This window comes from Gekko japonicus, unplaced genomic scaffold (genome assembly GCF_001447785.1).
Source record: "Gekko japonicus isolate JY-2015 unplaced genomic scaffold, Gekko_japonicus_V1.1 scaffold217, whole genome shotgun sequence".
Classification (NCBI taxonomy): domain Eukaryota; kingdom Metazoa; phylum Chordata; class Lepidosauria; order Squamata; family Gekkonidae; genus Gekko; species Gekko japonicus.
The window spans coordinates 95,129-113,024 of NW_015164188.1; the positions used below are offsets into that span (position 1 = coordinate 95,129).

Consider the following 17,896-nt stretch of genomic DNA (forward strand, 5'->3'; position numbering starts at 1 on the left):
ACCTTTAGGACCACCCAAGTTTTATTCACAGTATAAGCTTTCATGTGCAAGCACAGGCAAGCTGTCGAAGTGTGCTCGCACATGAAAGCATATAACATGAATAAAACTTGCGTGGTCTTGAAGGTCTCACTGGACTCAAATGTCCATTTAACCGTCAAATTGTGCTTTCATTGCATGCACAATAATCATTTGTGGGCTGTCTCCTTCCAGGCTGACGGCAGAGTTGCTCCGCCTTCTATGTGTGGAACCTCAAGTCAAAGAGCAGGTCAAAATGTATGAAGGTGTTCCCATCCTGCTCACTTTGCTCCATTCAGATCACCTAAAGCTGCTGTGGAGTGTTGTTTGGATTCTGGTCCAGGTTTGCGAAGACCCGGAGACCAGTGTGGAAATCCGTATTTGGGGTGGTATCAAACAGCTCCTGCATATTTTACAGGGGTAAGTTTTTGAGGGAGGTCTTAGTAAACAGGCCACCCACATGCTGTTTCTGATTTTATAAGGAATGTTCTTCTTTGGGTTGTGATCATGTCCTTGAAAAATAACACAGATTTTCACAGCAATCTGTTCAACTTTATGTGAAGATTGTTTCCCATTAGGGTGCAAAGCCTTGACTTTTAACTGCATGGTTTTATTGAAAGATTTTTGAGAGTTTCAAATATCCCATGAATGTCAGTTTATGGATTTTTATGGGAAAAGCAGAGCACTGCTGTGACTGCTTTTTCAACATTTTCAGTTCTGCTGTGGCAAAACAGCACAAAAAGTCCTAATTGCATTATGCAGTTGCCAGTGCACGTGTTAATAGCTCATTTAGATTGCAGCCTATATTTTTTTAGGATCCTTATTTGTAGGCAAGAAATAACCTATAGTTGGTTGATGCGTGTAACATTGAACTATGGTTTGTTCCAATCCGGAAAGGTGTGGCTGGGAAGGAGGGAAGGTGCACTCCTTGGTATGCCTGAATCCAGGGTTGCCAAATGGATTTTGGCCGGGAGCGGGGGGCTCCCGGCCGGCGTCTAAATTGTGTGCGCGCGTCACCCGGAAGTGACATCGCACGCTGGGGTCGGGGCCACGCCATTTGAGGGGAAAACGCTTTGTTTTCCCCTCAAATGGTGTGGCCCCATCCCCAGCGTGCAACGTCACTTCCGGGTGGCGCGCACACGGGGGTGGGGTTTCCCCCGGGCCCCGATTCCACGGGAATCGGGCCTTGAAAGCGGGGGGAAATCCGCCCCCCGGGGGGATTTGTGAACCCTACCTGAATCTCATTTTCTGAAAGCAGTGGACACAAAATGTCCTCTGGGTTGCCATTGGGCTGCTGCTTTCCTTGCTCTCTGAACACTCATCTTGCTAAAAAGTTAACCAAAACCCACAGAATAGTATGTTGAAAAATAGGAAATGGATTCCCTGTTCCCTTTATCGGAGAGAGTATTTTTCATGCAAGCAGACCTACCACCTGATTGCTTTTAACTGGACATGCTGGGGATTGAATTTAGGACCTTCTACATTTGAAGCAGATGCTGTACCACTGAGCCACAGAGCCTCTCTAAGAGACATTTCTGTCTTTAGAAGGGAAGCCAGTGATTTTTACCAGTTCTTCCCTCCCACTGTGGACTTCCATCTTCCTTACTATGTTGTTCCGGGTGGGAGCTCAGTTGTCTGTAGTGGGAGGGGGAAATGGAAAAGTTCCATCCAGTAATTTGTGGATGCATAGTGCATTTCCCTTTATAGCAGATACCTAGAAGTACACAGATCATTCCTAAAATCTTCAAAGGTTTCAGTGGATTGTATATATCTATGGTATTTACATAGTTCAAGTGTTTATTTTATATTGATGTACAGAAGGAACTCCACATTTGATACTTTTCAAGCACAAATATATGAATTTTCATCTTACATAGCTGTTGATGTAAATATATTTATCTGTTAAAATATATTACTTTATAATGATAAATTCATGAGAATTTTCTCAACACATTTTTATGATACAATTGTATAATTTAATGTAGCCTACCACATTTTTTTAAAAAGTGGATTGGCAGCTGCATTTCATTTCTTTGTTCCCAGCTCTGTTCTACATTCTGGGGTTCACTGCTCCCTATCTAGAATCAAAGTATTTTTTTTCCTTGTAAGAATGTTAGTGTTAACAATCCACACATTTGTAGCAACACTGTTAGAAGGTCTAAAAAAGAGTCAGCTAAATTGTTAATGCCATGAATCGTATTGTACTTTATCTAAAATAGCAAATTCACGCAGATTATCAGAGTGGTACTTAAGGATATATAGAGTACTGATGTTCTTTTAATGGAGAGGAAAATAGCCTCTAATCACTAGGATGGTTAATAGATATATCCTAAGTATTATTTATACTGTGGTTGCACTTTTCCAGGGAGCGAAATCTATTTTCAGATCGTTCTTCCATTGGGAGTTTATCTAGTGCAAATGCAGCAGGAAGAATCCAACAGCTTCGCTTGTCAGAAGATTTAAGCCCCCATGAGTTGCAAGAAAATACATTCTCTCTTCAAGCAGGTATACAATAATGCAGTTCCCTCTGATGTTTTGCAATAATCTATATAGAAGAGATTTGCAAACGGGAACCATTTATCCAGTATGTTATTCTTGAGGATGTGTTATACATAAGACTATGTCATGAGCAATAAGGCTAGATTGAAAATCTAAATTATGGTAAGTATGGAACCTTCAGAGTTGGCATCACACATGTAATTGTGTGACCCACTAAGGTACCATGCTAGGATTTGTCTTTCTGTGTACTCTTGTCCCTTTTGCCCAAGTTTTAAAGTAGAAGTGCTTACTATCTTTTAAATAATCTTTGAAAGCAGAGTTCTCATTTAGTTGCAATAACAGAAGACGTAAAACCTCATGCTACCGCTTGTCTTTGAACCTATCAAATGCCAAGGAATGACTTTGTAGCAACACTGTTTGAAAGTCTAAAAAAGATTCAGCTAAACAGTTAACGGCATGAATCATATTGTACTTTATCTAAAATAGCAAATTCACGCAGATTGTCCTCTTTGGTATTTCATTATGAGCTCCTACAGAGTGGTCTGCTACGGTGTGTACATACAGTACCAAATTACAGCCAATTGCAGTTTTGTAACAAATGTACCTGTATGATAAACAGTCACATCCATGCTTTATATTTCCAGGCTTTCACTTCACTTAAAACGTTTTACATGTACCACCTAAAAATGTAATGTGTGAAGTAGTTTTAGATACATTTCATGTAAAATTCAGAAGACTGGCTTGATTATTTGGGTAAACAATGGTTATATGCAAACAGATATTTCATATTTGTAATTTGTTATTCTAGCTTGTTGTGCTGCCATTACTGAATTGGTTCTTAATGATACAAATGCTCATCAGGTCGTTCAGGTAAGAGGTCTTCATCTCAGTACCTTTAGTGGGGAGGGCTAGTGTGGTGTAGTGGTTAGCGTTGGACTAGGATCTGGAAGACCCAGGTTTAAATCTCCAAATCACTCCCAAGCTCCTGACGGATTGTGTCGGTGTCAGTGGCACTCCAGCAAGAGCTGGTAATCTGTGCCCCAATCCTGAAGGCCCCCCCCCCAGCCATAGAGCCTCCGTCTTTGACAATTAACTTCATGGTAAATAAGTTATTGTTTACCTTTTGATTGCACTCTCAATCTATCTTGTTTAATGTGTTCCTTCTCAGGAAAATGGAGTCTATACAATAGCAAAGCTAATTTTACCAAACAAACAAAGGAGTGTTCCAACCGCAAACTTATTGCAGGTAATCTTTTCCCTTTATTAGCATCTTGCCGCAGCATTTAAAAGTGATACGTGGTGGTGTATTATCTGTCGCTTTGATATAAGATGCCTTTGCATCTTCCCTTTTAAAGTTTTCTCTTATTTCTGATGACCTTGGATTTAATGGTTGCTCCACTAGAAATATTTTTAAATTGGAGAGGCTGTAGGCTTAAAATTAAAATGTTTTGCGACAGGTTGTTCAGACTTATTTGTCATGGTTTCTGAATCTGGTACTTAACTCTGAGGTTGTTTTTCCAGAGTCCTGTATATGGCATTCAGAGCGTCTGCATTCTATAGTTTATATTGTTGGGCTTACAGATGATGCCTTGCTCAATAAAATAGACCTTGCAAGTAGTGCTTTAAGTAGATAGCCATTTTCCTAAGATGAGGAAGTAATATAGTGACGGATTCACAATTATGGGATCTAGGATTACTGATAGGTTGTTTTTTGTTACACCTTTCACAAGTTGTTTGTGGAAATTTGGAGGAAACTCACAGATGACATTTACAAAGTTCTGAGAACCATAGCCTTCTCTGATGTAGAAATATATCTAATAGAGCAACCAGGGGCATAAGAAACAAAAGAAAATTATCTAGATTTATGGATTGTGAGGGCTAATCCTCAGACATTTTTGTGTGGCTTGCTTACATGTGACTAAAATGTGTGAAGGGAAATACAGCTGGTAGCAGCTGTCTTCACAGTCAGTTTGACTGCCATCAGACATTATGACAAGCTGTAAAAATTGTGATAATGTACGAATGGTGCTTGCTATCACGCTCGCACACTTCCCTCATTTCTCCCACCTCCATCCTCTTCCTTTGTCGTTGTGTGCATGGAACATGACTGAAAACTTGGGAAACTGGGGCTTGGTTAATCCCTGCAGGCCAGGCTTTTAAACTGGGATTTAAGATTTGAGGCTCAGTTTACAGGGTGAGTGGGTGGAAAGGCGATGACCAATCAGAGTGCCTGCATTCAGCCATCATGGCAAATGGGACCCTGATCCAACTGAGAAGGCTCTATTAAGCCTCTGTGTGCAACAGGAGCTGTGAGAAGAGAGATGCATGGGCATGGCAACAAACTGTTTTAGTGCCTTGTCATGAGGCAGCATATCTTGATTTTTTCCCCCCCGTGAACTACAATCAATAGTTCTAGCATTAAAATGTTTTCATAGTACCGCATTAAAAATACATCAAGCTTTCAGGCCTCCTGGGTTACAAGTGGATGCTTATTCAGTATGCTGCTAGGCACAGATTGTTCAATCCAAAGGCATGGAAATCCGTTAGTAATCCTTTTGCATGGAATTACCATTAATGTATGCATTTCCTCCACTCCAGTGTTATGCCTTTAGAGCCTTGAGATTTCTTTTCAGCATGGAAAGGAACAGACATCTTTTCAAAAGGTATGCAAATGAAATATTAGGAAAGATTATACTCTAAAAAGGTGCACTTGCTTTACAACAAAAAGCCCACAAGTTAATACTTATCTTTAGTCTTAAGTCTTAATTATAGACAGTGTTTTCAGGCTGGAAGAACTGAAAATGAAATTGGGGGGTAAGATATGCCACTGTAGTCCATAATGCCTCTTACGGGGAAAAATGTTACAGTGCTTCAGGAACAAGATTCTTCTCGATAGCTCCATGTTGAGACTGTAACTTCTGGTTTAAATTTAAAAAATTTAAATATCTGCATCCGTTCATTTGCCAAATGTCACCAAATCAGCTTATGATGGGAAGGATCTGGAGCCTCATTTCCTATAAATGAGGATTCTTACTTCAAAGGAAAACTTCAGTTAGTGCAAGGGTATAATTGATCTAGTTCAATTAGAAATATGACAAAGCAGTAATTCCCAAATTAGTGGGCTGCGATAGGATCTGAAGTGTGCCTTTAAAAAATTAAGGTGTGATGATGTATTTACCCCTAATTTTGTGGCCCTCAGAATGGGGTATCCTGTGCAGTATTAACTGCCCATCTCTCCCAATATACAAGCAGTGGCATTTTTCATTGGAAGGAAGGGAAGAAGTGTGGGAATTCATAGACTGTGTTACAGCTGGGAGGTCTAGCGGGATCCTTAAAGCATTACTGTTGCTCAGAAAACATAGCTTCACTGCCCAAGCAACTCAGGTGGGTGCTTTGGGCACCAAACCAGCACATAAACAGCATGTGGGAGGATGTGACAGGAATTGCAGGTACCTGGCATTACCTCTCAGGCCGAGGCTGCTGCTGGTTGAATCTAAGATGGGTTGCAGACCTGTGTTAGTGGGGTAACATGGGAGGAGTCACACCTCTCCTCTTGTGCTGCTGCTGCCATTTAATGCATGGTGGATCCTGAGTTGAACTTCCATCTCATAGGAAGTGTTTCCATCAGCCTCCTGCATTAGTATTTGAAGGGGCTGTGGTTCAGTGGTAGAGCCTCTGCTTGCCATGCAGAAGGTCCCAGGTTCAATCCCCGGCATTTCCAGTTAAAAGGACCAGGTAGGAGGTGATGTGAAAGACCTCTGCTTGAGACCCTGGAGAGCTGCTGCCAGTCTGAGTAGACAGTACTGACTTTGGTGGACTTTGGTGATTCAGTAGAAGGCAGCTTCATATGTTCATTATGCCACAAGAATCGGCCCATACAGGCAAATTTCTGTTCCCAGTTCCATTTGGATTCATAGAGCTCTTTTAAGGTGGGAGCACAAATAAAACTGGAGGTACTTCATTGCCACCATGTCCAAAGGAGATGGTTTCAGAGGGCTGCGGTGTTAGTGTGCAGTAGAACTGCTAGATTTGAGTCCAGTAGCACCGTAGAGACACACAAGATTTTCGGGGCGTGAACTCATACCCTGAAAATCTTGTTGTTCTCTAAGGTGCTGCTGGACTCTAATCTATGTGTCCAAAGGAGCAACTGTAGTCAACTGCAGCAGGTTGGGTCATCTGTCCCAGTGCCTACAGATCAACAAAATGATGTCTATAAGTGGTTGTTCTACCTTTATTTCATTGCATTTTTACTCTGAACTTCTAAGCCTGAATAAGAACTGTAAAAGCTTCAAAGACTGTCAAATTTGAAACAGCTAGCTGAGCAGTTTCCCTTTTTTCCGGGTTTCTCACGTTTTTTACCGATACAGCTACCATTCCTTAATGTGTGATGTTTATGCTGGAAGAATAGTATCAAAATGAAATATAACCAGCCCATTTAACAGCTCTTTTGACTAGCTACATGCAGTGTGCAGTTTTTGTCTGTCGGTCAGGTTCTCTTTAGTTTGAAGAGTCTGCTAAAATGTGTATTGCCTCTACATTCACCTAGTTTGCACTAAGATATATTTTCAGATGTAAACAGTTGTTTCGCAATGTAACGATATGAGCTTATGTTTGTATTTCTGTATAGTGGTGATGCTGCTTATGTGTGTCTCTAGCATGAATACCTATGCAATATGTATTCAGGGATTGCTGTATGTTGTGTGTTGCTTTGTTCTGCATCTCATGCTTGCCTGAGATCAGTGCTTATGAAGAGTTGGTAGCGAAGCTAAATTCATTATTGGTAAGTAGTAGATGTTTGCTGCTTGTTCAGACTAAAGAAAATCTATTAAAATCCTTCAGTTTAATCAGGTTTCCAAACATGAGTCTTGGGGAAATTTCTTGAGCTTAGGCAGGTCTCCAGGGAACATAGGCTATAACACACAGACAATATCCACATGTGCTCTTCCTCTCTGAACTTAGCACCGGACTTGAATAATGTGTTCAGTAATGTGTTCTGGGTGGGACTGAGATGGTACATAAGGGAGGAAGTGGTCTCTAAAGTGTGTAGGCCAATGCTGTTTGGGACTTTGTAAGCTAGAACTGTGAGTAAAGACAGAGCCATTATCCTGCCAGCAAATGTCACATCAGTCAAACTAAGGTTTTCAATTTATCTCATAACTAGGAGGATGAAGTTAATCAAATTGCGGAAAATATTGAGAACATTAATCAGAACAAAGCACCTACTAAATACATAGGCTATTATGCAATATTAGATCACCTTGGCAGTGGAGCTTTTGGAAGTGTTTACAAGGTAAAAATTACCTTTTGATACAGATTAAATATGTTCTTCTCTCCACCTTCCCATATTATTTCAGATTTCATTTTCCCTATTTTCTCTGCATAAAAATGGCCCATATGTTTTGGATTAGCGGAGTCCCTACCTATAATTTGTTTTTCTGTTTCAGATGGGTAGCCATGTTGGTCTGTAGTAGAAGAGTAAGATTTGAGACCAGTAGTACCTTAAAGGCCAACATAAATTTTTTTTTTTTCCAGGGTATAAGTTTTCAAGCATTGAAGTTTCCTTTGTCAGATGGAGGGAGCTTTGACTCTTTAAAGCTTATACACTGGACATCTTGTTGCTCTTAAAAGTGCTACTGGAATCAGATTTTGTTTAGTCTTCACTTTGAATCTCACCTCTGCTTCCTAGATGTTATTAGGCAAGTCAGTATCCCTCCATTCCCCACCCCTTCCCCCAAGTGTGCAATATGGGTATGCAGGGTTCTTATAATCAAGGTCCAGTATTGAGATAACATATGTGAAGTATGCAGTATAAATGCTGAAAGTGGTATTCTTTTAGCCACCAGCAATGCAATCCTGGAGCTAGATGAGTCTAAGCCCATACATCTTAGTGGATTTTCACAGCAGTAACTCTGCATGGGAGTGCACCTCAAATGTAGTGGAGCTGCATAAACTCTGAGGTTCCCAATTTCTAGCCAGATCTCCTGCTATGTTCTTTCAAAATGTCAGGTATCTCATGCAGTTAGTTTCACTGAACAAAATGCAGTTTCACTGAACAAATGCTTTTCAGTCAAGTCTGGGATGGTCGTCCTCTTCGACCGAGCACGCAGCTTTGGGAGGGACGCACATGTAGCGGTGAGGGAGGTAGGGGACACCCGCCTAGCCAGCCGAATCAGCCAAATCAACCCTGGCAATCAGTGGGGTGACAGATGCCACAGCCAGATCCACCCTCACATCCAAATACTTTTCAGAACATGCTCCTTTTTTCTTGTTGATTTTTACAGTTTTTCCTCCTTGTCGTAGGTTAGAAAACACAGTGGCCAAAACTTTCTAGCGATGAAAGAGATCAATTTACATAATCCAGCATTTGGAAAGGATAAAAAAGATCGAGACAATAGCATGAAGAACATTGTCTCTGAATTAACCATAATTAAGGAACAGGTAAGTTTAAGCTTGTTATTATTAATAAACAGGAAATAAGTTTTAGGAGATCAATAGTTCTTCCTTTCAAATAAACATGTGCAGGATTTTGAATGCTAATGAAAAAAGTAGTTTACCTATACTGACGTTTGCTAGACAAAGTCAACCTATTGACTGTGTAAAATGACAAGAGGCAGCAACTAGGTATTCTTTGTTGGTGTTGCTTTATGTAATCTAATTCCTTTATGTTCAATAGTCATTATAAGTCATACAACTATAAAACCTTTTCGCTTTTTTAAGCCTTAAAAACTGCTAATTGCTGTAAGGGTGTGGATTTCAAGAATGAGGATTACAATAAAGATGTTCCAACATGGGATTGTGTCCTCTTTGTAGTCTACATGTTAAACACAGTGGTTTTTAAATTATTATTAACAATGTTTAACTTTTAACAATAACATTGATACAGATAAACATAAACTTAAATAATTTTTAACAATTAAAAATAAATCAAATCTTGATACAAAGGATTTTGAGGAAGTAAATCTTTTTTCCATTAAGTAACTAACTATTGGGTACCAAGTCTTAACCAACTTGTTCTGGTATTGAACTATTGGAACATTAATTAAGTTATTCCTGCCAACCTAGCTGTTCGAAAGCAAGAAATTGCAAGTAGATAAATAGGTACCACTTCGGTGGGAAGGTAACAGCGTTCCCTGCGCCTTCGTGTTTAGTCATGCCGGCCACATGACCACGGAAATGTCTTCGGACAGCGTTGGCTCTTCGGCTTTGAAACGGAGATGAGTCGGATTCGACTGGCTTTCGAGCAAGGGAACCTTTACCTTTACTTTAAACAGCAGTCAGTAACCTCCAGATAAGCATGTAACTATCTTAAAATACAAAATAAACATTAAAAAATAGCGTTCCTTGCGCCTTGGTGTTTAGTCATGCCGGCCACATGACCACGGAAACGTTTTCGGACAGCGCTGGCTCTTCGGCTTTGAAACTGAGCTGAGCACCGCAACCCTAGAGTCGGATTCGACTGGCTTTCGAGCAAGGGAGCCTACCTTTACTTTAATTAAGTTATAAGTAATTTTACTTAAAATAAAATAGTCCCAGATTTTATTTAACCACTGTTGAAAACACAGTGTTTTTGAAGAAGTCACTGGCAGCTGTCTTCATTGGTGCTACTGACAGGGACTGCCGGCTGGCTTCCACTTCCAGGTGGCAGGGGGACCATGTAGAGGCTGGTGCCCACATGTGTCCCAGTATCTTGTCACTCCATGGACGATCCCCTAGCAGGTGGGCTGGGAGGGGAGGGGTCCATCGAGTGGCAGGCGGGTCACCCAATGCCTGGATCCATCCCAATGCTGCACCATAGCTCCTCTGTCTGTATTAATAAATAAGTGTGGCCATGTTTTTACCAGAAACGGTTGTGTGTGTGTTGATTTCTTCTGGCCCTCTCGCTCTGCCCTTCCTTGAACCTTACAATCTTTTGTGTGCAAGCACACTTCTTCAGATAAGATTTTCTTGGTCTTAAAGGTGCCACTGGACTCAAACTTTGTTCCGCTGCTTCGGAACCCACACAGCTACCTACCTGAATCTGTCTGTCTGGAAACAAAGTTGCACGTCACTAGAACTGCAATGACCACCTTTGTTCCATAAAATAGGGAACATAGAAGTTTAAACATTTGTATTCCTTTTGCATACATTCCCTTCCTTTCCCCCATCTAGAATAGACCACTCATTAATGCTTAGTTCTTTCTATGCTTCTGAAGTGGCACAGCCATTTCCTGACCTTGGTGACAAGCACGGTAAACTCTAATTCTAGGCTGTAACTTGACGAGCGAAAGAGTAGAACTTGATTCTTTCTAACATCACAGAAATGGTAAAGCCAGTTTTTTATAATGGTTTATAATGTTGCACCCATAAATAAATACAGTTACTTGGAGTTTCGCAGATTTCAAGCATGTGTGCTTATGGTTGCATTGTGAAAGTCAATTGAGATATTATTTTCCACTTGCAAAGAGATTCATATATGTGTATATATTTATATCTAAAGAGAATGTGTCTGTGTGTATTTATATATATTTATTTTTCTACGTCTACGTCTACGAATGTGATCTCACCACATTCATACCCCTGAAGTAAGTTAAAGGTAAAGGTTTCCCTTGCTCGAAAGCCAGTCGAATCCGACTCTAGGGTGCGGTGCTCATCTCCATTTCCAAGCTGAAGAGCCAGTGCTGTCTGAAGATGTTTCTGTGGGCATGTGGCTGGCATGACTAGATGCCGAGGTGCACGGAACGCTGTTACTTCCCACCGAAGCAGTACCTATTTATCTACTTGCAATTTCTTGCTTTCGAACTGCTAGGTTGGCAGGAGCTGTGACTAGAGATGGGAGCTCACTCTGTCATGCAGCACTCGGGTCTCAAACTGTTGAACTACCAACCTTCCGGTCTGCAATTCAGTGTCTTAACCACTAGTAGCTAACCCTAAATCAGTGCTAAAATAAAGGGGAGGGGAAAGCTTCTGAAAGGGGAATTGAGCTATTGGGGGGACCCTGTAAAGTGTTAACAAACAGTATAAAGAAAAGGAGATAAGATGGTTTTATCTTACTAGGTTATCTTCCTAGTCACAGTACTTAGCAGTGACAATGCACATTGCATTGCGCTTGTGCTTCTCTCCTCATCTTGCCGTGACTAGATGTTACAAACATGAATGTTCCATCTAACCCTAACTTTATGTTATTTTATTGTAGCTTTATCATCCTAATGTTGTACGATATTACAGAACATTCTTAGAAAGTAAGTATATATTTACAAGACTACTTTGTTAAACTAATTTGTTACCATAGAAAGGTTTTTAATACAAAATTTAAAAAATAGGACCTAAGTCTTCATGACATCATCAAGAAGCTTTTGTTCCAGCTATAGATATTTGGGGACATTGGATAATTTACTGAATTTTAATATATAACTGGGATTCAGAGATTTTTAATTGACACCAGAATCCAGAGTGTGTATGAGGGATATGAATTATTTCCTGACCACTCTTAAACCCATATCCAGAGGAGGAGGAGGTTCTTATACCCTGCTTTTCTCTTCCTTAAGGAGTCTCAAAGCGACTTAATATCACCTCCCTTTCTCTCCCCACAACAGTCACCTTGTGAGGTAGGTGGGGCTGAGAGAGTTCTGAGAGAACTGTGACTTGCCCAAGGTTACCCAGCAGGTTTCATGTAGAGGAGTGCGAAATCAAACCTGGTTCTCCAGATTAGAGTCCGCCGCTCTTAACCACAACACCATGCTGGGTCTCAGTTCTGCAAAATGACAGACTTGATCTCTCAGATGCCCACATGTAGTCATTAGAGGTTGCTGAGAATTTTTTGCTTAGATGGATAACTGGCAAATCAAAAGCTGCAGGGATGGAGACATCTAGCTGTGTGTTCTTTGTGTTGGAGATATCAGGTCTGTTTCAGATTCTTTGATGTACCAGTTATCCCACAAGAGATGGGGGCTCTCCAGATGTCAGAACTCCTTGTCTTGGGTGATTTCAGTATAAACAGTGAATCCAGAAGCAGGATCTTTGGCCCATGTTACCACCTTGGGTCTGTTTCATGTGGTGACTAGCCGGACACACTATGCAATGGACACAATCATTGTTAACTTTTCACATAGCCCTGTAAAGAGGTGTTTTAATTTTAGGAAGTTTTAGAAGACACATTGGTTGGTGGGTTAATCATTTCCTTTTGAGGCCATAGATCCTTATGCTGTTGTGTTCCTGCCGTGATAGTGGTCAACCAGTTCTGATTTGGGAAATCCTTTCGCTTAGCTCCCACAGTTTTTATAGTATGGTGTTCCCTAGTCAGCTACTGCATGCAGAAATAGAATATTGTTTTGCTACTGCTATTTTATTTTGTTGTGTATAGATGACAGGCTGTACATAGTCATGGAGCTCATAGAAGGGGCACCACTGGGAGAACATTTTCATTCATTGAAGGAAAAGCGACAGCAGTTTGCCGAAGATAGAATATGGAATGTATTCATTCAAGTAAGGCTCTGAATTTATGTTAATTGCTTTTTCTTTGTGTAGCGTTTGATTCAGGGACAGTGATTCATTTATGTTTATTGTTCCCAAGATAGGGTAAGAACTGTGTCATTGATCCTGAAACATTTCACTGTATGCTGTTCAAGTTTGCTGTTCTGTTGCATGGCAGTCTTCCTACCATTCAGGCCATAAGATTTAATTTCTAGGAAGCTGTATTTTGTCTTGCAGTTAGTGCGGTCACTGCAGAAATGGTAACTCTGTGGAATGTAGCCGTGTAGGTGTCAGAGGCATCCTTTGGATGAGGAGCGGCACACAACTATCCAAGCCTTACAGAAGCCGCTTGAGACATGTTGAGAGCCTTCTTTTTATTTTTTATTTATTTGTTTTTCGTATCTCTATCCCATCCATCCCATGAGTGGGCTCAGGGCAGGTAACATCATATTAGCAATACAATACATACAGTTAAAAATTTAAAACAAATAAACATTAAAATTGGTGGTCACAGCTCAAAACAAAAATCAGCTGGCTGCAGGATGTTCCCTGGCCCATTGGTAACAGATGAGTAATGGCCAATTGTCAGTGGGTGGGTGACAACAACCTAACAACAATTTTCCCCAATGTGTATTTTGCACAGTATGCCATGCTGGGCTTTTGAGAGCCAGTTTGGTGTTGTGGTTAGGAGTATGGGCTCTCATCTGGGAGAACCGGGTTTGATTCCCTACTCTTCCACATGCAGCTGCTAGTGTGACCTTGGGTGAGTTACAAGTTCTTTCAGAGCTGTTCTCATGAACAGTTCTCTCAGAGCTCTCTCAGCCCCACCTACCTCACAGGGTGTCTGTTGTGGGGAGGGGAAGGGAAAGGAGATTGTAAGCCGCTCTGAGATTCCTTCGGGTAGTGAAGGGCGGGGTATAAATCAATATCTCCTCCTCCTCCTTGAGACATGGCCAATTATGTCAGGGAAACCTTCCCAAGCCATAATACTCAAATATGTTTGAGTTGTTTTCAGACAGACTGAAAACTCTAATGGGGATCAAAAGTGGCTTTCAACATTGCTCACCGCTTCTCCTTTTTATCCTCACAATCAGGGGTTGATTCGGGGGATCGTGGGGGATCGCCGTTCCCCCAGGTGAGGTGCGGGGGCGGGGCACACGACGAAGCCCCGCCCCCTGCTTCCAGTCGGGGTAAAATGGCAATTTGACACACCCTGTCAGTGCTCAGGGTGGACGGGTGTTCCTTACAGCAGTTTGGACTGTATTTTGGTCCAACTCGGCTTCCCCCAGGCAGGGGGAATGACTGGCAGGCATCAAGACCCAAGAGAGAGTTGAGATTGGTATGATCAAGTCTCGGAGGAGGCTTGTATTACACTTTGATCCCCTCTCCCCAAGTGGGCGAGCGCATTCAGGGGGTGTGGCCTTATGACACACTTCTGGTGATGTCAGGGGGTATGGCATATGCTAATGAGTTGTGCTAATGAGTTCCCCTAGCTCTTTTTCTACAAAACGACCCCTGCTCACAATAAAACATAAAACACAGTGAGGTAGGTTAGGCTGAAAGAGAGTGATTGGCCTAAGGTTACCTGGTGAGCTTCCATGGCAGGGTGGGGATGAAACCAGAGTCTCCCAAATGCTACCCTGACACTAACCACTGCACCACACTGGCTCTCCCAGACCCTTTACCTGCAGTGAGTTTAACTAAAATCTCAAGGCAGAGTCTCAGAATACCATTTGCTTGGCAAATCCAGAAGTATTCTTCAGACTTTGCATTAAGACTTTGGTTAGCTTTTCTGCAGAACTGAGGATAAAGTTTCATTTCCTGCCTCTGAAAGCAGGAGCAAAATTGACAAAATTTCCTTTAAAGCATTATATTCTTTGGAGAGTTACAGTGTATATCTAGGTCTTCTCTTTAGAGGTACAGCAACACAGTGGATGGGTTAGAAGCAAGCCAGCTTTGCCCTGCGTATATCCCAGATGCAGTTTGTTGAAGGACTGATAGAGTGCACAAAATGAATAATTCAACTGGGACATTTTGGAGGATTCTATCAGTGTGCTTATTGGTTACACAAACTATGGTCTTCAGTCAGTTTTATACCATCCTAGAAATTTTCTCATCTGTTACCATTTTTGACACCACACTGTCCAGAGTTTCCGTGCCGCCTCCCACAAAACTTGTTTCTCTACTGCTAGGTTTTAAACTTACCATTTGAAAGTCACTGATATATATGGTTTTGCATTTATATTAAGGTTTTTCTTTGTTGTAAAGCTGTGTTTAGCTCTTCGATATTTGCACAAAGAGAAGAGAATTATCCATAGAGACCTCACACCAAACAATATCATGCTGGGAGATAAGGATAAAGTAACAATCAGTAAGTTCAAATTTTGTAATGCTAGCAGGTTTCAGTAGAAACTGATTTATTTTCAGTCTGGACTACTAAATTTGGAATAAATGAAATGAAAATGTTGAACCCTTTCTAATATATATTGACATATTAAACCTTTTCTTTTCAGATAGTACTATGTACCGCTGGCATATTTACTGTGTACACTTTTCAGTAGATGAGAAGTAGTAAATTTGTCAGAGTTATAGATGTGGTCTTTAAATTATCCTGCTATTAGTTGTCCAAAGTTTCTGTTAGTATAAAATAAAAATTACGGTGTACTTCGTGTGCAAGTGTTGCCTGTTTTCTTCTTTGAAGGAAAATACTTTGCTCATGAATAGAGATTGGCCACAGTACATCTAATATGTCACATTTGTATACCTCCCATCCTCCAAGAAGTTCAGGATTACTTACATAAGATCATCTCCATTTAGCTAGTGAGTTAATGTATTTTTATTAAAGGTTCTCTATGCCGTCTTTCCTTCTTTCAAGGATGTATTCTGTGGATTTAATACGGGCCTGAGAGGTATGGTAGGCTGAGAAGCCCTTGCCCAAAGTCGTTAGATGAGCTTTAGAGGGCAGCTGTGTAGCTCTGCAGTAGAAGAGCTAGATTCAAATCCAGTAGCACCTTAGAGACCAACAAAGGGAGCTTTGTCTCTTGAAAGCTCATACCCTGAAAAATCCTGTTGGTCTCTAAGGTGCTACTGGACTCAAATCTACGTGAGCTTTGTAGCTGAACAGCAGTTTGAACCTGGGTTTCGCAATCTAAAGAATGTCTAGCCACTACGTCACCTCTGAATTGATTCATACATCGAATGCTTCCCTGTTTCTAGAAGACAATGGGAAGTCCTTGTCTTTACATGTCTCCTATCATGATTTACATGGATCATAAGAACATAAGAGATGCCAGTGTTGGATCAGGCCAAAGGCCCATCCAGTCCAACACTCTGTATCACACAGTGGCCAGAAATACCAGTGCCATCAGGAGGTCCACCAGTGGGGCCAGGACATTAGAAGCCCTCCCACTGTTGACCCCCCCCAAGCACCAAGATGACAGAGCATCACTTGCCCCAGAGCCCCTATCCTGGCCTCCAAGGAGAGCAGTGACTTTGCCACGTCAGGTTAAGATCAACAATCAATTCCTGAAGGATGGAGAGGGCTGTGGTATAGGAGAGAACTGTGTGTTCTGTTACCATAATGATCCAGTTACATAAATATTGATTCTAAGCAATTCTACAGGGGATGCAAGTTCCCCGTATTTCCACCCATATCCTTCCAAGAATATGGAAGCTTGAACTATCTCAGACTTCCACTATGTTCTTTACAAGTCCACCACACCACACATTATTTGCTGCACTTTTGTACAGCTGCTTGGAATGTTCAAAAACATGGAATGCCCGCTGCAGGGTGAGATCTGCGCTAAGCAGAAGTAGAGTGGGTGAACTTTGCTATTGTAGCAATTTCTAGAACTTAATTCTTCATTCAATTAATTTGTTGATTTGATTCAGCCACGTATCTGTGAAGGATGGTTATGTGAGTCAATTTAGTTTGTTATAGTAATGATGTCTTAGATGAAGGACAAATAAGCACTTTGGGGGAAAAACATTAACTTTGCTTCCTTTGGGCAGAAGATCTTTCTAAATGTCCCCATTCCTCATTTAGGCTCCATGAATAATTAAAAGAATGTGATTATGAGCTTTAGAGCACGTGTTTAAGTAACTATGCACACTACAAAACACTTTGAAAAACGATCTTGAGGCTTTCTCCCATTAGTAGCTAAATGCCATAAACTGGAATTGAACTGTTTGTGGGAATTGTTTGGCTTGCCTTATATATTTCCAAAAGATGTAGTGGGGCTTAAAACCCAATAGGCTGCATTAGAATGTTTCTAGGAACAGTAAACTACCTAGATACTATAGCTATTGCCTTTGAAATACCAGTGAACTGCATCCCTGCACTGTGGCTGGTGTTGGACCAAGTGATCAAGTTGATTTATGTATTCCATTTTATTCCTCCATTATCCAAAGAGCTCAGGACTGTATACATATTCTTCCTCCAGTGTCTTCCCCTATCCCTGTTTATCCTCACAATAAACCTGGGAGGTACTTTGAGCTGACAGAAAAGCCAGTGAACTTAGTAGCTGAGTGATTCGAACCCCAGTCTGACACTCCGGCTCACACTGGCTCACATTTACATGGCTGTATTTCAAGACTGTATTATTTGATAAAGATTCTAATGTATTTATATATTTTAATGTTTTATTTAAATTTGCTTTCTCAGTTTTGGGGTCAAAAATCTGGCCAAAGTTCTAGATACAGGCTTTTCTTGTCCCCTGAGGTTGAGACCGATTGACCCAAGGATGTCAGCTGAGGGAATTGATGATGTCTCGGTCACTGTATCATATAAGCTACTTCCCACCAGCCTTGTGATTATAAGGAAGCGGGCTGGTGATGTCATGAGAAAAATAAACAAATCAGTAAAATAAGGCATAAGAGCTGAAAGCTGAAGGGGATCTATATGTGAATCATAAGGATCACTTGCATACATTGC

General features: G+C 41.1%; 1 protein-coding gene and 1 non-coding gene across 2 annotated transcripts in view; both read left to right on the plus strand.

The window, feature by feature from the left end:
* Nucleotides 1-17,896, plus strand: part of NEK10 (NIMA related kinase 10) — a 112,095-nt gene that overhangs the window by 26,034 nt on the left and 68,165 nt on the right. Inside the window, 12 exon segments of the mRNA XM_015408234.1 lie at nucleotides 211-435; nucleotides 2,381-2,520; nucleotides 3,323-3,384; nucleotides 3,683-3,760; nucleotides 5,113-5,177; nucleotides 7,084-7,105; nucleotides 7,250-7,294; nucleotides 7,676-7,804; nucleotides 8,815-8,952; nucleotides 11,687-11,732; nucleotides 12,854-12,975; nucleotides 15,232-15,334. Coding sequence (XP_015263720.1) covers nucleotides 211-435; nucleotides 2,381-2,520; nucleotides 3,323-3,384; nucleotides 3,683-3,760; nucleotides 5,113-5,177; nucleotides 7,084-7,105; nucleotides 7,250-7,294; nucleotides 7,676-7,804; nucleotides 8,815-8,952; nucleotides 11,687-11,732; nucleotides 12,854-12,975; nucleotides 15,232-15,334 — 1,175 coding nt within the window.
* On the plus strand, nucleotides 6,164-6,235 carry TRNAG-GCC. The gene has a single exon. It is a non-coding gene; the product is annotated as a tRNA-Gly (tRNA).